Source organism: Betta splendens, chromosome 21 (assembly GCF_900634795.4).
Source record: "Betta splendens chromosome 21, fBetSpl5.4, whole genome shotgun sequence".
NCBI classification, from domain to species: Eukaryota; Metazoa; Chordata; class Actinopteri; order Anabantiformes; family Osphronemidae; genus Betta; species Betta splendens.
The window spans coordinates 12,821,239-12,841,879 of NC_040899.1; the positions used below are offsets into that span (position 1 = coordinate 12,821,239).

General features: G+C 42.9%; 2 protein-coding genes across 7 annotated transcripts in view; one reads left to right on the forward strand and one right to left on the reverse strand.

Annotated features, from left to right (window-relative positions):
• Positions 1-2,455: 2,455 nt before the first annotated feature.
• Positions 2,456-10,950, reverse strand: LOC114846806 (eIF5-mimic protein 2-A-like). Of its 3 annotated transcripts, none has more exons than XM_029135897.3 (12): positions 10,792-10,949; positions 9,841-9,914; positions 7,944-8,120; positions 7,648-7,742; positions 7,476-7,541; positions 7,232-7,367; positions 4,920-5,029; positions 4,649-4,819; positions 4,159-4,305; positions 3,770-3,908; positions 3,371-3,493; positions 2,456-3,254 (listed from the first exon to the last, which is right to left on the reverse strand). In XM_029135897.3, the coding sequence occupies exons 2-12, from the start codon at positions 9,902-9,904 to the stop codon at positions 3,223-3,225; spliced, it is 1,260 nt and encodes a 419-aa protein (XP_028991730.1). In that variant the 5' UTR covers positions 9,905-9,914; positions 10,792-10,949; the 3' UTR covers positions 2,456-3,222. The 3 variants fall into 3 exon arrangements, with proteins under 3 accessions (XP_028991730.1, XP_028991731.1, XP_028991733.1); XM_029135898.3 differs by lacking the exon at positions 10,792-10,949 and adding an exon at positions 10,612-10,658; XM_029135900.3 differs by lacking the exons at positions 2,456-3,254; positions 3,371-3,493; positions 3,770-3,908 and adding an exon at positions 3,919-4,069 and having other exon boundaries at positions 10,792-10,950.
• A 736-nt stretch (positions 10,951-11,686) lies between these two features.
• Positions 11,687-20,641, forward strand: part of myo1b (myosin IB) — a 44,678-nt gene continuing 35,723 nt past the window's right edge. For 2 of the 4 annotated variants that reach the window (XM_029135891.3, XM_055504900.1), the window contains exons 1-2: positions 11,687-12,022; positions 18,319-18,464. In XM_029135891.3, the coding sequence (XP_028991724.1) occupies positions 18,339-18,464 (126 nt within the window). In that variant the 5' untranslated portion in view covers positions 11,687-12,022; positions 18,319-18,338. The remainder of the gene's footprint in view (positions 12,023-18,318; positions 18,465-20,641) is intronic. The other 2 variants (XM_029135894.3, XM_055504901.1) reach the window with 1 other exon arrangement.

Sequence of the window (20,641 nt, forward strand, 5' to 3'; positions counted from 1 at the left end):
TATGTGCTGCTTTTCATCACGGGGATCGAGCAGCTGTTGGCCAGCTGCAAGAGTAAAGGGGGAAAAAAATGAAGCCCAAACATCTACAATAGGCAGAGGAAATGAATGGAAGTCTTGAAATTGTTCGTCAGATTACCAATCAGGTCCGACATCAGCCAGAACCTGAGAGATCCCACGATCAAGCACTGAGCACAAAGGATGTGTGGCGCTGTCAACCAGGAAGCAGCCACGGTCTAAAAGGTTCAGCCCGGCTGTCATGTGTAATTAAGCTGCCTTTGAAATAGGGATATTATACATGATGGATAACCTTGAGAATAATGGCTCGGGGCTACAACATTAAAAAGGCAGCTGCATGCAGTCTGGTGAGGGGCGGCAGCTTCACCTCCAAGAATGGAGGCCGACACACGGCGAGAACCCGGCGACTCGGCTTCAGGAGCTCAGCGCTCGTTTCCCAGAACAGACGCGCTCCGACGTCCAGAATGCGGCGGCGGCGACGAGGTTCGGAGGCGACTCAGGGTGTTTGGCGGGAAGTTGATCCGAGGACAAACAGGCGGCGTTTAGCGAGTCAACATGTTGATCCCTCATTTCCATATTTCACCTGGGCGCTAAGATGAGCGCCAGAGTGGCCTCACACAAATACAAACGCAGCAGAGCAGGGAAAACTGGCCTGCATCGAAAACAGAGCATCACTGCATGAGGGACTGTTTGTTTTATGGGGGGGGGGTGGGGGGGGGGGTAGTAACATTCCTTATTCCATGTTGAAAAACCAAGTAATTATCCCAAGTCTGTCTTTTCATTCATGACCACCTTTGTCCCATCTCCCTCTGCTTCCTGACAGCATTATTCAGATGAGTTCTGCACTGCAGTCTTAGTCATGTTTACTGACCAAAGCCGCAGTGTGAAATCCAGAATAATTGCTCTCACACAACTCCGCCGGCGTTCCCTGGCACGTCGCACTGCTCGGATGCTTCAAGCAGGAAGTCCAACAGAGACAGAAATTTCCCAAAATAAATTACGTCTGTGTTCCTGTGCCCTTTTTTTAGTCACATGATCTTTTTTTTCATGCCGGTGAAATATAAATAAAGTTGTGAATGCTGCAGGACAGAGGTATGACGTGAAACGAAAAAACAAACAAATGGTGCGAGAGGGCTCCAAATCCCAGAAAAAAAAAAAGCCTTGGGATGCTCACTGTATATCCAGCGGCATGTGTAATCACTTAAAAGTAGCAGATAAGCAGAACAAACAGATGTTTGACTGTGCACAGCTCATTATACCGGAGCATCCTTCGACGCACGGCTGAGCTCGATGCCTGCGCACAGTGACATGCGGGGAGGAGCCGCGTGTGTGTGATGTGAAGTGAGGCAGTGCTGTTAACAAGCAGATAACAGTCCCACCAAGATGCTTTTGCCAATGCTTTGCACAGAAGGAGGTTGGATGAAGAGGAGGGGGGGCATCTTTACCACTAAAGGCTACACACACACACACACACGTTCTCACAGGCAAATCTCCAAAGCAGCCGTGCCTCTCAACCCCCCCCCGCCAACATGTCACTCCCCCAAATTGTTTCATGTTCTTTAGAGCGACTAAATAAAACCAAAAGGCAAACAAATCCTCCTGGGACAGACACACAGAGAAAATACTCATGTCAGATACTTTGTAGTTCCGCCTGTGTCTAATACTTTCTAGTCTGGTTTCTTCAAAATGGCATTTTTCCTATTTGAGCTTGACGGTAGAACTGTGGAGGGGCTTTAATAGCAGGAAGCATCTCTTAAGGACCTACTGCCATCTGTTGGAGCCGAGGGAAACTGATCAGCTGTCGATAACCCGGAGGAGGCCGACTGGGGCTGGTACGTGTGGATTACGCAGGAACGCCAGCAGGGCCCAAACTAATGCTTTTTCCTAATCACCGACATGTAGTTCTTCTAAACAAGAGGGCTTTCACGCCTCTGAATGTCTGTACAGTAGTCAGTAAACCACTGAGTTTTGAAGGCATTTAGAAACATTTGACACTTCTACATCAGTGGCCAGGAAATGGTGGTAAAACACTCAAAATTCTGAAACGCTTTTCAGCAAACCATTAAAAAAGGAGCAGTCTGCTCTTCTGGAATTCGTAAATGGACCCGGTCCTAATGAAGGTGCACGGACCTCCATTTTCATAACACCTTAAATCACCATCTCACTCTCATTTTTGCATGCTCGACTGAACCATAATTACCATTTCAAGTGGGATAAAAAGCGAAGTGAAGTGAATGAGATTGTTTGCACCTCAGGTCACGCATGCCAGGATGCCTTTTTTGATTACTTTATTAGGTGACGTTAGGGAGATCAACCAATGGAACACATGTTGGTCTCCGGTGCATCCAATGGACTACTCTGAATTCTCAAGAACCTCCCACAACACCAGCTCCATATATCACCACAGTTTTCTTTTTAGTTTATAATAATAAATACAACAGCAATTAAAACCCATTTATTTCCATTTATTAAAAGAGCCAAACTGTACAACAAAGGAAATGAAATCCCACCAAGTTGACACGGTTCAGCAGCCATAAACACTACCGCTGTTTAAAACGGCACAGGAGACCAAATCTAAAAACCGCAAACTCAAAGTTGTCAAATATTTAGCCAACATGTCCTTAACAATAAAGCCCCGGTTTACACAAATACAACAGGCTAGTAAACTAAAAAGCTGCAGCCTGAGTGTCTCCACTAGGGGCAGTATAGCATGAAAACTAACCTAAAGCCGACCCGATCCGCTTTGCAACGCTCCTGCCGCTAAACTCGAATAGTGAAAGGGTTGTTAGCTTCTGTCTGTTCACTGTGTGTCCTGCATTGGAAGGAAATATTAAAATAATTATAAAAAAAAAAAAGATAACTACCTCTACACTCATGTAGTTCTGACACAGAGGACAAGGGTTGACTTGCCGATGTGCATCAGTTACTTCCATGTACTTGTATGAAACATGTTTGGGACCTAGGATGTCACAGGTACGCATCTAAACACAATATATTTGAAATTTGCCTAAACTCTGGCTAATTTTAAAGGGGTTACAGGAGAATACACACATCGATCTAGTCAGAAACTGTTGAAAATAAAATATTAAAGCCCTTATGCTGAATTTAGGTGGAGGTAGAGAATAGAAAAAGAAAACAAAAGTAATAGATTTCTGAAAAAAACTCGAACTGCATTTAGAATTGTGTTGATGTACTGTAAAGTGGCTCTCAGTCTGCCTCTTCTTCCTCAGACTCAGACTCTAGAAAGAAAACAACACCACTCATCAGTGTATGCAAAGCAGTTCTACTTCCATGTGGAGGAGAAAGAACAGGATGCGTGACTAGAGCCCAAACGAAGGGACCGTGGGGCGCTTACCTTCTTCTGCGTTCTTGAGCCATTCCACAAACTTTTTCATCTGTTCAAGGAAGATACTTTTTCCTTTGGCCAGACAGGCTTCGTTATACCACTTCAGGATCGCTTCCTCGCTCAAGACATCCGCTTAAAAAAAAAAACAAAAAAAAAACAAAACACAAATAAAAAACGACTATTAAACACGACGCCAACAGCACAGATGCGTCCGCAGGTGCTCGAGAAAACAAAATGTCGCCAGCCAGGTTGACAACATCAATCACAACAAACTTTTGGCTATAATCTCCGGCCATCTGGCGTCATTCACACACGCCGACTTAGCTTCCCACAACAAATCAACTTTTTCCTCAAATGTGAGGACAGAAAAATGAAGTCTTATGGGCACACATTAAAAAAAAACCTCACCTTTGTAGAGCAGCACAACTATTTTTTGGAAGGCCTTCATGAAGTGGATGTTGTCGTAACAGTACTCCTGGATCTTCAGCAGGAGAGTGAGTTCGGAGAGGCCCTGGGAGGTAAAAGCCTTCAACAGTGGGCTGTATTGCTGAGAATGTAAGAGAGAAAATTCACACAAGAGGTGGGAGGATATTTTTTCTGATTTCATACATTACTTCCACTTCACTGGTGGAATGGCTTTAGGTTAGTGAATCAATTATCTTCTCTGCAGAGTTCAAAGCCCACAGCAGCCCAGATTCTAGAACATCTCTGAGGCAGAATTTAAAAAGTGACATTAAGTTTCTTTAGATCTCCCGTCTCCAAGCCGCCACAGAGTCAACACATTACAGGGGTATCACCTTCAGATGTTTGATGGCTTGTTCTGTGACGAGCTCCTCCTTCTTGTTCCACTCTACACAGCTCATCACGCTGGACCAGATTCGTCCGATCATGATCTGCTCCGAGATGTTGTTCTTCTTGATTTCCTCTTGGACGTAGGCGATGATCTGAAGGTCCACGAAACAGAGATCAAAACGGACGTTATCAACAAAGCAGGGAAAGAATCGCGGACACATGCTGAGGCTCGTCGAATCCTTTAGCAGTCTGAGGTAGGGGAAACCAGGCAGGGTTTGTAGCCTTGAAGGAACAGATAGTATTTTCAAGTTGAGTGGATTTCAGCAACATGTCATTGATTTACTGCATCCTTTCCTCCAGAACTCCTCAACGCAAAAGGGCTTAGAGGTTATAAAACAATCTCAGCCACTGCTTCTCAGTGTGTTGCACCACAGAAGACTCAAAACTCTTTAAAGACTCGTGCATGAAAGTGACAGAAACCCCAAGCAGACTCACATCTTTGAGCGGCTCCCCACGTGACATCTGCTCTTGAAGCTCTTTCTGCAGCTCTTTGCGAGCACCTATGGACTGCTGGTTCCTGGCGAAGTCCGAAAGCTCCTTGAGCCCGGCGTCTGTGAAATACTTGGAGAAGTGCTCACAACTGCGCTTGTTGGGAGGGAACAGCTCCTGAAAATACAAGCCAAGCATCAGAATCCATTCATTACGGCGAGCGAGCGACAATTACGGGGCCTTTGTTCATTAATTGCCTGAAAGAAAGAATTCTCACCATGAGTCGGTTGTCCATGCCAACTTTTCGGAGACTGTTAGCAAGAGAGCTGATGTCCTTTTCAGAAAGCCAGGATTTGAAGAGTTTTACGGCAAAGGAGGCTGAAACACCTGAGCAAATGCACGAAAATGTGAGTCAGCTGTCGATAACAGACCTGCCAGGATAAAGTTAGGCCTCAGTAATACGCTTGTAAACACAACTCCACAGGATGCGATTAGACAGTTTTTAACGGGAACAACGCCTCAAGAGCACAGCGATGCAGGCGGCAAAATTAGTTTGGGCCACAGGGACATTAAATATGCATCTTCATCTGAACAATGTGCACATAATAATCCATCTATCCATTGCAGACGGGGGCAGGAGGCAAGAAATTATTTCAAACGGAGAAATATAGGTGACACTTCTGTCCAATAGACCCTAAACATTCCTCATGTCTACTCTACTAGCACGAGCACCAACCAACAGTTGCATCTCGAGCTACAGGACAAAGCTCCTAAAATTTATCCGATGTGGAAAAAAAAATGCCCAGCATGTTTCGGAATCATTGGGAAGTTATATAAAAAAATAGCAACAATATCAATAATAAAATGCTAAAATGTAACACAATGTTACACAACACCAAAAGGACAATTTAGAAACAAAATATTCAAATTAGAATGTCAGATGATTAATGATGGTCATATCCTCTGAAAATAGACTCCTAAAAAAAATAATAAAAAAGGTTTAACTTATTTCTTGAAAAATGTATATTGCTACTCTGATCCCATCATCCATGATTTCCTCTATGTCTGTGAAAATGGCTGATGGCATGTAGAGTTTGTCTAAGACCCCTATTTAATTGTCTAATTCTTTCTGATATTACTCGATTTTGTCGTTTTCTGTGAAGAGAATATTTCTTCAGTGTGTCCATCTTCAAAATCTAAGACTTTATTCAGACTTACAGGTAGTGTTGAAACAAAAAGAAGACAGTGTTCATGTCCAAACAGCTCTGCGGGGGTTAGTTTAATGCTGCTCATGTTGACAACAGACAACCTTTTTTTTAGGCCCTGGAAAAGTTCATCTGACCTTTTCTCTCTGTCCTACTGTGAAAGTTTGACATTCACTGTTTTTTTGGCATTTACTTTTAACAGACATGATTAGGGTCAAAAGCTGCTGAGGACTTTATCTTTTAAGTGTCCTTTATCCATGCACCTTGAAAGTATGTGGAATTTTTGCCAGGAATTTCTACTTTGCTCTGATATTAAGAAGAATCCTGCCCCCATAATAGCAATGTGGCTCCACAGTATTCAACATGGAGTCCTCATTCTCCCGGGGCATCCCTGACAACTTAGACCCCAAACAGAAGGATAACATCAGCTCACTAACAAAGAAAACAGCAGAGAATGCACACGGATAAGTTCAACCTGCCAAAGTCAATACAAAGTCAAAAACACTCCTATGCTGCCGTCACTGTGTTTGGTACCGTGCCTCCAATGCCAAGGACAAGAGCAGACAGCAGCGTGCCATTCACTCAGTGGTGCGAGATTGGCTGCAATCTGCCATCGCTCCTGGACTCGAGAGGATGCCGAAAAGATCATGGCCGACACCTCCCACTCTGGACAGAACCTGTTTGTAAAACACCCCTCTGGCAAGAGGCTGCAGCTGACACGACCAAAACCACTCACTACAAGAACAGTTTGTTCCCGACTGGTCCTGGTCTCAACTAGACCGTTCTATGGCCACGGTCTATTTATACCTTTGTGTATGTATCCTTGTATGCCGTTTTCTTTTTCTAATTTTATATATATTTTATACACCATGCCAATTTCCTTTTCTGTCCAAACTAACTAGACACTAATCATATTTCTTATATAGAAGTAAATTAAATATTGGCCAGACTCCAGTACTGCCCTCAAAAAGCCAGTATTGTTAGAGCTGAGGTTTGACTTTCAGCTGACAGTACTTTGAGGGTAGCCTGGCATGTTAGACCAACATGCAAATGACTTTTTTGATAAATGTTAGGAAATTATTAACAAGAAAGTAAACAAAAGTTTAAAATAGGTCAGCAGTTGCAAATGTCATGGTCCATTTTATTTATATATTACTTTTCATACGAAACACTAATTGAAACTTGCAGAAAGGAAGAAAAGTAAGAAAAAGGTTACTTTGAGAAATATATAAATATTTAGTAACCTTTTAATAATTGAAGGTACATAAAGAGAAGGTGCTAGATGTACTTTGGCTTATTTCATTTTGGTACAGCTACTTCTACATGTGGACCTTTTCCTACTAAAACAAAAGGTGCTTAGCTACACCAAGGTGGAAAACTGTACCTTCTTTGACCAGGTTCTCATTGTAGAGGCTGATGAGAATGGCTGCAGAGAGATTGCCATTGGCCAGCAGAATTCCCGTTACCATAGCCAGCTTGTTGCGCTCAGACTCTGTGAAGCCCTTGAGAAACAGCAGCAGCTGCCAAAGAGCAAACAAACAGTCCTGTAGTCTGACACGAGTCACACATTGTTATGACTTCTACATTTGGGGTGTGTTCCTGGACATATGTTTAGCAAACAGACAAACCTTTTTAATCTCCTCCTCGAACCCTTTCTCCAAATACTTGTAACGCCTGATCAGTTTGTTGAAGAGCTAACAAAGGAACAGTTTTATTTTAGTATTTGTGCTGAATAGGTATTGGTGTTTCACGTTCCTTTCTCAGTTTGTAGCGTTAATTATTACAGTAGGTTGTATTCACCTGTGCATATGCCTGCATGGTCTCCATGTTCTCTTGAGCTTTGAAGAGACAGACGTCTGTGCAGGTCACGTCGTCCGACAGAGTACCACCTGGGGCTGTAAAAGACATATGTTCATATTGCGATTGTATAAGAATACACTAGTTATAAGAAAATAATATTGCAATTGGACTTTATCAAAAGGTAAAACCTCAAAGCACAGCTGCAGATCGAGAATGCATTAAAATCCTTAAAATCATTAAAAGGATTATGCTTAAAAGTAGCATGAAACACTTCTATGTAGAGCTTCGGCACTCACCCAGCATTCCACCAGCCACCAGGATGTCGAACAGAGTCTCAGCATAGCGCCTGTAGTCAAGCTTGGCACCGGAGGCATCAAGGAACTTTGCAATCGCCTCTAAATCAGTGCCAGTCTGGTTTAGACCTTGTACGATGCTCTCCTGAAACTGGGAAGGGTCAAATCTCTCCTTTTCATCTGTGAGAACAAAGATCCAAATCAGTGCATCCCTATGGCTTGCTTCCAGTGCTATGAACATGAAAAAACATATCCAAACATGCTCATCTTAAGGAAATACAAAGTGCTGCCTTTATTTCTTTGCAGATACTAAGTAGGAAAACATTTATGAGGAGGTAATATTTTGCCTTTCCCCCCAAGGTGCAATTGTAAAATATATACTGCATCAGTAAATATTTTTTAATTGACACGTATGCCGGTGTGTGTGATGGGGATCACACTCTTCTCTGCCTTAAGTTGAAAGGCACTTGACACTGCAGATGTTGAGACCGCTATCAATACCACAAAATCATGAGGGAGGCATCTGATCTGTCAGAGAGTTATTTGCCTGCATGTCAATTGGCCCAAACCTATACTCAGGGTGACAGAGAGCTAACGGGACTTTAAGTGACAAACAGCAACAGCCAGTGGAGTCCCCACAGAGCCCTAAACATCATAGCATCAGTCTGGGAATACATAAAGACAACACTGATGAAGCCCAAATCCACTACTAAACTGCAGCAAGTATTAAAACACATTGGTCCTGTGTGTTGCTGATGTTAATTAGGGCCATTAGGAGTTTGGAAGAGTCTTAAAAGGTGATGTTAACAACAACTACAACATAGGGATTTATTTTTCATATTTGATCCCAAAGGTGCTACTCTGTGTCAACTGGACTAGCTTGAAGTTACTGACGTTCGTTTGAAAGCAACAAAGACTGACGGCAATAAAGTGGAATAAAGGGGTAAAGTGGAAAGACCCCCTGTCATCAGAGGAGGTAGCCTAAGGCATAATCTGTCACAAACTCACAAAGCTGCTTTTTGAATCGCTCCCCAGGCAGCTGCATAGTTGTTCACAATTTGATTCAAATGATCCCAACAACACAATTAGGTCATCAAAGTGTTGAGGACTTAATGACTCTACTGAGTTTATATGCCTGGCACTGGCACTTAGTTACATGTGACGAAGCCTTTCTGAATAAATGTGTCACAAGAATTTTAAGCAAATACTGTTGACACAGAACTATGTCATAATCTGAAGCTTAATAACTGGGAACAAGAAAAATATTTATTAACTTATTATTGCGAATAGGCATTAGAAATACCAATTGAATATCTACTCAATTATGTGAATTGGACCAGACATTAAACAGCCTTCCAGTCCCAGAGCTCAAAGTGTGACTGGGCCTGTATGAGAACATCTCGGCTCATTGGTCATAAGCTGTGTTGACATGATAATGGTTGTGGTTTCTACAACATACTTTTTATTCCTTCTGCTTGTTCTAATCAAGCATAACCCCAGTGCCTAAACCAACAACAAACAAGGAAATCATTGATTTTTCCATATGTAGAAAACTTTGGTTAAAAAAATGTTAAATTAATATTAAATTAATGTACAAAAGAAAATCGCAAAGTAGAATTTGGAGAGCTGGCTGTTTCCTTCACAAACAGTGGAAGACACTTTTTTCCCCAAGACGAGAACACCAGTCTAATTCCAAATATTCCAGGAAACATGGAATCCTTGAGTAACAGTTGCAAACACACTGTGCCAAACTGCCAAGTTCTTTCTTGGAAACCTTCTCATCTAATTTTAGGGCAACATGAATAAAGTTGCGAAGGAACTGGCTAGTAAATACGGGGACATCAAATAAAGCAATATATTTAGTTCTAGTGTGGAAAAAGCTGACTTTAAAACCCCTTACCTCTTTTTCGAGTTTTAAAACGCTGGCCTGTTAGCGTAGGCTTCTGCTGCCTTTGATTACTCATAAAAGACACTCTAGAAGATAAAACAAATTACACAACAAGAACATAATTTGGATATTAGATAAATGTCCGTTCTCTTTATTTATTTATCTACCAATGAAATTGCAAATACGCATAATTAGGCCCACAGCCCAGGAATAACTTCAGTGCCATACATTATTGAAAGTTATAAATCGTTATTTAAACAGGCATTAATTAAAAATACGACGGTAAACAACACATTCTTACATACGCGTGTGTAATCAGAGTTCGCACAGAAAGAGGCCACACTAGTCGCCTTCTAATCTGCCTGGCCTAGCTTTGGAAAGGCCTGCGATGATCCCTGGTGCCTGGGCTTCAATTGCTCAAGTAGCGCTGCATCATCCATTTTAGCTACTTCCGTATTATCAATTGTTTACTAATGGTATGTGTCTGTATACATACATACACACATATATACATATACATATACATATACACACACACACACACTCGCACACATATTTAAAACATAAATATATGTATATATACATACACACCAATGCTAACGTAAGAACTGTGTTAGCATTAGCTCGAGGTATCAGTTGTTCATATATAGCAACACGTTTGTACGACGCGTATGAGGCGAATATTAATTTGTTAAATCTACATATGTCCTGGGACGTTATCTAAACACGGTTGGTTGAAATAACAGGAAACACAACAATGCGTTTTTAAAGATATGCATATACCGTATGTCCGACGTCAGTGGGCTCGGGGTAATGATAAGCTAGCTAACTAATGCTAACGAACGCTAACGTTAACGGTAGAGTCAGATTGCGTTTCCGCTTTCATTTTACCCGACGACAGTGAGCCTAAGTGCGACCAACGCTTGATTCACAATAAATGAAATCGAACGAACTCCGACTCACCGAAATCCTCTTGATGAGCAAAAACTGTCAGAGAAATAAAAAGTAATACCACTGGAGTCCAGCACACAGTTCCAGTGAAAAGGAAATTGCACAACCTAATGCGCATGCGCGTTGACAAAAAATATATGGGTCACTGCCCTTGTACACTGATTAAAGAGGATTGGAGTTCACAACTAATACAAAACTGAAACAAACATGTAAAGTAAAATGTCCGAAGGTTAGGTATCCAATGCGGTACACTTGGATATGAGAGGTCTGATATTGCTGTATGTTACACAATGTATACTTATATAACGTTTTTATAATTAGAACTCCTCACAGAAATATATTCAGACGGTGTATTGGAAAACAAATAAATTATTTGTCCTGGTGGCACAACAAATAGAAGTATAACTGTAACATAATCAGTTTTATCAATTTAGATCGTTCTATGAACATGCGAAGCGAAGCCAGAGCAAGTACAGTTAAACTATCTGTCAACAAGTCGCTGCTATCTAGAATTAAGACACAGGAGGGGGGTGTTGTGCTGTCGGGTAGGTGCCGTTTCTGTCTATGAAATGACGGCTAAACTTTTATGTTGCTTTACTGTTCACCTCGTAAATCTTGCATCTCATCGTGGATACTTAAACCAAATAAAAGACATGTTTGGACTTTTTTTTTTTAAAAGTTGATACTAAACAACTAAACTCACAGATCCACCTCATTATAACATACAGGCCCAACTCCATCCACCCCAAAACACTGGTCTATCAGAAATGTAAAAGGCAGCTCTTGTCTTCTGTTCTATTTTATAAACTATAGTCTAACGTGTTAGGTAAATAATCAGTGTTGGTAAAGTTTTGGGATCGTGTCCGGACGCGTGAACGACACTTCAAGTGGGCGTCAAACAATCGGAACATTTCCGACAGCACCTAAAGGCATCACCGCCCAGCCTACCCCCGCGATGGAGGTGATTAGGGAGCGCTAGACTGTCCCAGACGGCGCACGAGCCACTCCCTGCGCCCGGTGCACCCTTCGCGCTCCAGTCCGGCCACAGCTCCATTCATTGTGCTGAGAAACGGATGGGAGCCACGTTCCTCCTCATCCAGCACGGAAGACACGCGCTCATCTGAAGACAGGCGAGGACGGGCTTCAGGAGCCACTCCAGACTCGGAGGAAACACTTCTGGGATCCTACTTTTGTCCGAAGTGGATTTAGGACGAGAGGGAGCAACTCCTGTTGAGACTGAGAGGTGAGATTGACGTCTCCTACTACTTGACGGCACTGGAAACGCAGCACGTTGGTCGCTTCTTGCTCTGGCTCTGATTTGAAACGTTGGCGCACACGCGGCAACTTTTCACCAAAGTTTACTTGGCTTCAGCGCGTCTGCTTCCCAGGTCATTCATTCCTCCCCACTTCGTACGGGAGGAGGGGGGTTGGGGGGCTGTGTTTATCTTTCTTTGTCTATGTGGACCAGTTGCAACGCCAACGGGACAAACCTTGGTTTAGTTACTTTGTCCCGGCGCAGTTTCCCGATTTGTCCGCGCCCGGATTCGAACCGACGCGCATTTAGCGACGTTAATGAAACGTGTGGTCGCTAATTGCCCACATCTGCGGCTTAAAGCGGCAGTTTTGCGATTGGAGAGTCGAACCCACCGCCGAGGATAGAGGACAGTAGCAGATGTGTCAGCTCCCAAACCCATTCACTGGGAAGCGTTTGAAAAGGCTGTCGTTATTGTGAGCACTAAACATCCACAATAGAAGCAAATGTCCATACTATAAACTCTCCATTTGTGATTTCTTTAAAGTTAAGCAGCAGATTAGTTTTGATTTATTAGCCTTGCATTCATCATGCACTCATGTACTTTGATTAAGTATATACAAAAAATGATTAACATCCTCTGTAGAAACGGACCTAATGTGGGTTTCCCCTCCTGTTTAAAATACCCCAATGCTGCTGAATGGAATAAATTACTTCCAAGCATGCAATGCATGAATAAAACTATTCACCTCTGTGAGAAAAGTTCCTCTTTGTCAAAGTCAACTTTTTTTTTTTGCTGGGATTCCCTGTGGGATCCAGACTAGAACTCATAAAATCAAACACGGAGAGGAATGGCTTACGGGAAGTCAAACCTGAGAAAGTGAGCTGTATCGCACTGTAACGCCATAAAACACACTCTGCTATTACAGTAGATTAAAGGTTACAATAAAGTGGGAGCGAATCAGTAGTAGAGTACCACAATCTGCTTGTATCGTAAAGTATTTGTTAATGCAGTTAAAGTTCTGATTTGATTCAAGGCCTACGGAACCTGCAGACTAAACATATGTTTGCCCTTGACTTTAACTCCGCTTTTTCCACTTGCACGGCTGCCTTTAGTCCAAACTACAGGAGTTTCCATGTAGTAAAGAACTGACAAAGTAACAACAAACGGGCCAGTAACTAAGCCAAAACATTGATTAGAAATATTACCGATTTCGAGTTTTTATGCCTTACAAGCCACAGCTTATCTTTTGATTCGTTCTCTGAAGGATCCGATGAGCCTTTTATTTGCAAAGACTGTATCTATGTCTTTATGGCTTTCCACAAATATGTACCACCTCCCTTGGCCAGAGTCTCAGTTGGGAAACCAGATGGGACTTTATTACCCACGCTGATCAAACAAATCGTGTTGTAAGATGACTGTGAAAGGTGGTGCGTGTGTGTGTGTGTGCGCGCACGTGTGTGTGTGTCTTGCATAGAGACTGCTGGAAAAAGTCACAGCCATTTCGCACAGACTTGGAAGATAACAGCATCTGGGACTGTAGCTCTGCCCAGTGTGACCTGACTGACTCTGCTTCAAGTTCCACCTGCTTGTTCTAATGTTTCCAAAAGCCCCTCCGCCGGACACTGTGGGGTGAGACGCCACGCTCTAATGTGGTGTGTACGGAGGAACAAAGTCCTACAGTGGGCTCCATGGTGATGAATGGTGTTTGTACTTGTCCGCCCGTGCAGCTTAGTGTAGTGAGGCGTGTGTCTTGTGTTAGCCCCGCATCAACAGAGACAGACGGCTACGCGTGCATCTTCACAGAATGAACCTTAAAAAACCTTCAGCAGCCAAGAAGCATCATATGTCCTCTGAAAAGCATTTTTTCCTTTTAATATTTTTTTTTTTTGTGATCTTTTACTTTTTTCCTCCATTTGCTTTGGAGTTGAAAAGAAAAGTTCACTATCTAATATCTATTTTATATTTTAATTTTGCATCTTCAAGTCAAAAAAAAAATTTGGCTGCATAAAAAGACAACACCCCATCTGACCGAACATGTTTCACATGTGACAGTACAGTAGGAAACCACTGTTTGCAAACATGGCTGAATTCCATTTAGGACCAAACCCTTGGTAATGTTGGGACTCATACCTGTGGTTTACCTTTCATTAATGGCTGCTGTCACCCGCATCAAACTCAGCCTGAGTTTCAGAGGCCAAATGAGGCCAGAAAGGTGAAGATTAAAAGTTTATTGATAATTAATATGTCCTTTTCAAATGAGCTGTGTAAGCTAGCAAGCTTGGTAACCTATGATTAGCTAAATTTTTATGTTATTCCAACAAGAGTTTTTTTTTTTTTTTTTTTTTTTTTAATGAAATTAACGTACAGTGGTGAGAAAATGTGAAGGATAAAGCACTATACCAATAAAACAGACAGGAGCTGCCATTGCATGGCTTCTCGTGCTATGGATGCTGATTATTGCTAGCCCAGCTGGATAGCGTGTTAGCGGTTAACTTTCCAGCTTCACCAAGTCGTCAACAAGTCGCTAAACGTCAAGATGCAGATATTTCACAAAGACACGCACATTCATTATGCGGTGCCTTTTTACTAATCTAAACTCGTCTTTCAAAGCCTCCTACAATTCGATTCAGCTGCTTCTGAGACCTAAGCGGTCGGGTCCATCGATGCGGCCAAGCTCTACACACTTCAGACCCAAATACAGCAGGATCTCATGTGACTCTCGAAAAGAGCAGTTCTAATTCTGATCACTTTGAGAACGTGATTAGGGAAGTTTTAGAGCCAACATCTGGTCTCACTTCAGTGACGACACTGTGGTTCTCGGTGAAGTTGTTTAACCAGTTGCCCCGTAGTTTTCCAGCTGCAGACTGGTGTTTTGCAGGACGACTAGTTCTCCATGCTGCCTGAGCTGCATTGTAAACAAAGGCCAGCGTTGGTCTGGGTGACAGGTTTATGTCACCAGGCTGTGCACCCAACTGAAATTTGAAAATTGAATTTATGAAATGCTCGTTTGACTTGATCGCGCCCGCGCAGGTTTAGACCTGGAGAGGTGTCGAGGACCCTTGTTTCCCTTGTTTCGGCTTCACGGCCTCACACCCTGCTGTTGCATCAGCGAGGGCTTTAATCTCCATGACGGGCAGCACCCTATGTGGCTCCTCCACCCGCCGGTTGCTCATCTGTGGGGAATTCAAAGACTTTTATGCTTCATAATAGATTTCATTATTATTTGTTTGTACATAAACGCCGCTGTGCTGTCAAACGGCCACTCCCAGGGCAGGATGACATCAGTCACGTCTGCGTGACTCAACACTCATTTGCTTTGTCATGGACCAGAAATCTGCATAGACTGCAAGCTCACGTTGCGTTGTGGATGATAATAATGAAAGTGAACAATCCCGAGCTGCTTTGTTTTAAATCAAGCACCCACGATTTAACAAGTAACAGCTGGTTTATTGGCTCTACTTTTTTGTATCTTCGCCCCTTGTGTTTTGCATGCGGGTGCTCGCGCGGCCGTTGACCTTAGGTTGAGCGACTTTTTATTCACGCTGAAAGACTGAACACGTGGCCCCAGTCTAGGGCCTGTAAATAATATATGTACATTTAATGGTGCTTTTCCATGTTTTCCCCTGTAGCTCTCAATCTTGTTGGGAAATCTAGGTCAATGTCAGAGGTAGGAGGCACAGCATGTCTCATAATAATGTAGGGGCTGCATTCAAATCCCAGGTCCAGGTCCATTTAGATGATAAAAATTCCCTTTCATGTATTATTTTCCTATTGAGCGTCTTAGCTGCTCTATTTATAGCACTCTATTCTGTAGGAATTATAGATTAACTTCCAATATTAGGCTTTAATTCTGGGCCTTGACCTCTTCTGCGTGGTGGATCAAGTCAGTGGCTAGTAGTGACCTGACATTGTTGAGTCCCCGTGCAACTCTGGCCATGTTAAAGACCTTTCATAACAGCCCTTCACTCAGCACTTATTTGTCCCATTAAATGATGTGCGAATGACTCCCACACAGGCACTGAACCAGCCATGCACTGGAGAGCATTTAAAGTGACATGCATCCAGACGTGGCTGTTTGGTCACAAGTGTTTCTACAGCCCTGATTCATGGGATCTAGATTTTTAGATTAATAGCAGCTCAACCACACAAGCATACATGCTGCTTTCCCCCTAAACATACACTGGGGAGGCTGATAATCCAGCTTCTCTGAATAATTTGCCAAACGTTCATGCTTGGACCGTTTTTAATTTAGATCTCGCAAATCTGTTTCTAATCTACAAAAAATACAAATCTGAAAATGTTTTTTCCTCTCCTTCACATTAGGCAATCAGCAGCAACTGTTTCCCACATTAACACACATTTGGGTTACATTCCCTGTCTTCCACTCAGCAGTGAGGATAATCCCCAGAGTTTAATCAAGGTTGTCATGGTCTTTTTTTCTGGTTTCGTCCCTTTTGGATGCAGTACAACAGTTAGCAGCAGGCAGCAACTCTTATTAATGGGATTGTGTCACTGGCTGCCTAAAAGCCAGTTCCAAATCTGGGGTAGTGGGTTATCGGCAGAGGAGCTGAGGGCATCCGGGGCTGCAGACAGAGGCAGTGTGATTGGTCAGACTGGCACTGACACAGACTCATAATATCCTCCCTCAGGTCAGCAAGAGCCCCAGCATCTGTTTTTTGTTTAAACTGTTGTTTTGTCATGCCAGAGACTCAGTTTTCGGTTGTTGCCCGTGTGTGGATTTACTGTTGGGCAGTAAATGTTTAGTAGCTTAGTAGTTGATAACTTTGCAGTAATTCTCTTGACCATTACTGATCGTGACAAGCTTGTCTGTGTGGCACAGCAGCTTTATGAGATCTAGAGAGGTTGTATATGGAGTGAGATAAAGAGCTGTCATCCATTTGTGGGATCACAAGCATTCTTGGAGGACATCAACTTCTAAACGTGCTTTATAAATGTCCAAAGGACTATCACTGGAAAAGTTTAGGCAAATCTCTATCAGGCCTTCATGTAAGTTACGCAAGCGACAGACCTCAGTGAACTGTTGATTAGCAAATAAACACAGTTGCTTCAGAGAGAGCTTTCAGGCTACTTCACTTACATTCAACGCCGCCGCTTCGTCAGAGCCCCTGATTTAAAGCTTGTGGGCCTTTACTTTGCTCACACGTTTCATTTCAAATTCACCGTGGCAGCGTGCAGAGCTGTCCAAGTCCATTACCCGCCTTACTTTAGGGAGGGGTGGGATTAGTGGGGTAATAACCAGTGCCTGTTTGCCAGAGTTCTACCCGAAAAGTAAAAGTTTGGCTCATGAGAACCCAATGGATAGTCTTTTTTACATGACATTTGCTAAACTCTGAGCAGGCTTTCATGTACCTTTTTACCCCAGAGTGCAAGGGCTTCTGTGAAGCTGCTTTTAAACAGAGTGAATCATGTAGCCTTGCCACATTTTCATTTTTTTTCTGTAGCTGTGCATAAGAGGAGACATGTACTACAAGAGCAATGAACAATGGATGAATGCATGCCCTCATCTATTTGCCTGGTGCAGACGGCGGCAGACAGATTTTTTTTTAGCACCCAGCAAAGCCCTGCATCAGGTCCCTGAATGTAAACTGGGCCCCTCTTTTATCTCCAGCCTCATAGCATTGGGATTACTGCCCCAGAAGAGATGGCAACACTGGAATGAAAACTGCCACCCCTAGCACTGTTTTTGTCCAAGTGCACTTTGACCCAGACCCTCGACTGGCCCCCAAAAAAACAGAGTACAATATAATCAGAGCAAACGCTAAACCAAAAAAAAAAAAGTAAACTTTTTTGGGGGTCGTATCGGTGATTTAAGAAGTCCTCAAACAGGAGCGCGCTCCAGCTGAGCAGACACTCAAAAGTCAAGGGCAAGGCTTTTCACTTGTGTAATCGCCTATGGGACTTTCTCACATGCCATAGAAAACCGAGACTTCACAGCCAATCAAAAGCCTCTGCTCCTCCCCTGGAGTCAAACCACTGCTACATAAACATGTCCACTCCGGAGTTTATTTTCATTAGCTAACTTTAGGACTGTTTATTTTCTGATCACAGCATGCCTCAAAAACATTCCCGTAGACCCCACAAATAAAGGACGGGCAAAAAATAATGGCCTCTTAGGTGTAATGGAGTAAGGAATTGTTAGAATAATGTTTTTCCCCCAGTGTTAGAGCACATCCTTGAGGTCTAACAAGATTTATCTCTGGTCGTTGTTATTAATTTTTTATTGTTTGAGTAATGTACATTCTTCTTCCTGTGTTCTGTGCAGGGGGGACACCTACAGCCAAAATGGAGGTGAAGACGTCACTTCTAGACAACATGATCGGGGTGGGCGACATGGTTCTCCTAGAGCCCCTGTCTGAGGACTCATTCCTGGAGAACCTGAGGAAACGCTTTGACCACAATGAGATCTACGTAAGTCTCCAACTATTGATGCCACTAAATGTCATTTGCATGACACTGTGAGATCGTTGAATTATACAGTTTTCACCCATGCATCCAAATCCGGTAATAGCCTCCCTAAGGAAACCTATTGTTCTTCCCTATCCTCACTTATTTTATTCTTAGCTCCAGAAGTGGCATAGATACAGATACCACAAGAACCATCCAATCACTAAATCACATCAGCGAGGAATGTAAATGATACATTTTAAGTGAGGCATGAAATCCAGAGCTTGGGGACAAGGAAGAACTGGCAGAGTGCGTGGCTGCTTATCTCTGGGAAAAAAATCGGGCCAGTTTGAGCCTCATCTCTGCATTCATGCTCTTGGTTCTGGGCTTAGTGTGGCAGCACTAAGCCATGGTTGCTCTGCTCGGCAGGTTGGCCGGTCTAGACATCAGCCGAGATGATTATAGCTGTACTCTGACTGCTCTTGGCTTGCTGGGCTCGGGGCCCGCGGGATGATGTCATCTCATTTAGCAATGATCGCCTCAGCTGTATGCTAGATATCTTGTTGAGATACATCCTGCTGAGAAACGAGTATGGAGTTATTGCGTTTCAGATGCCCTCAATTCTCTGTCCCAAACTCTAAGAGGTTATCTCTGTGTGATGCTCACCAAATAGTGTGAAACTAGAGACTACTCTTTTCTGATTTGCTCTCAGTTCCCTCGACATGCTTTCATTAAACTGGTAGTATTCTGACTTGTGTTTGGGCTGTGTATTAACTCAAAACTAACAACAGACAAATTGCATGATTCTGAGTTTACGAAGGAAGGTTTTGGAATCATGGAGTGCACTTTAAGAATGATGACCCGAGCCCTGGATCCTATACTTATCCAATAAATCTGTGGTGAGCAGTCGGTGCATGTGAGTGTATTTTTCACTCAAGTGGCATCGTTCCTAACAAATGACCCCGACCCCCACCGCAAACTATCGCATGACCGCGTACAGCAGAAGAAGCGTGTCTTTGTTTTCTGGAAGGACGGCAAATCATGTATCCAATAACTCTGTGGAAAGTCAAAGGGGGTGTAAATTGCCCTGTTAGCAGTTGCCTCGAATGCCTTATCGAACAAGAGGAATCATTTAGAATCAGAAAACACTTTTTAAAGTCAAGCTCGAGTTTTGAATTTCTGTTGCTTAAAAGCTAATTTTCCTGCCATAATGACTTTTTTTTAACACAGTGATCTTTTAATGTAGAAATGACGAAGAGACAGCAAATTCATTTAGGCACATACAGTAAACGCATGTCTCATTATATTTAATAGATGCAGAGAGAATACGAACAGCAACATGACTGGCAACTCAACAACTGGTGTCTGCTGAGACAATGTAACGCTTGCTTGACATGCTGCCAAAGTTGTTTTATGTGCAGTGAGTGAGGTCAAGAGATTGCTGAGAAACCTCAGCAGCAGAGAGACGGAGCAAGAGAGGGGGCAGATAAGGCAGCAGAAATGTAGAAACCTATAGAGATATCTAACTGGTATTTGTTGCCTTGCCACACATCACAATAACGCAATAACACAGTAGCAGACAGACCACCCGCCCCCCTCCACACACACACACACACACACACACACACACACACACACACACAGTAGCACAAGGTCACAATTTCATGCTTGCTTGACTTTGAAAGACATTTTACCTTTCGATCTGCAGAAGTTAACAAATAGTTGTTGTTGTAGGTATGTTTCTTTTGTGCTTGCGCCGCCTCGTCTGGCAACAGAAACACATCATTAACACATGATACTGTGTTTGCATTACACACATTCTTTTCCCCATCCTCTGCACTTCAAAAGGCCTCATTCTGCCTCCAGTGTGCTACTGAACAAGAGACTGTGGGAGGTTGTGGTGTTGCCACAGGGAAGGCCACGCTCCACTCTTGTCAGAGTGGGTTATGTAACAGCCATTACCGTGGAAAAGCAAAGGAAAATGTTTCAGGTTGATGTTTGAAAGCGCCATGTGAGCTTTGTTTTCAGCGTGGGAGGATGATGAAGATGATGGCTGGTTACATTTGCTTTCAAAAATACCTAACAAGTGTTATCTTTGAAAGGACCTGTGAGTCTTACATAAAGGTGTTATTTTATGTAAAAGTGTGAACTGGCAAAAGTGACGCTTCACTGTAGGTTTGCAGGTTTTTGATTTTCAAAAA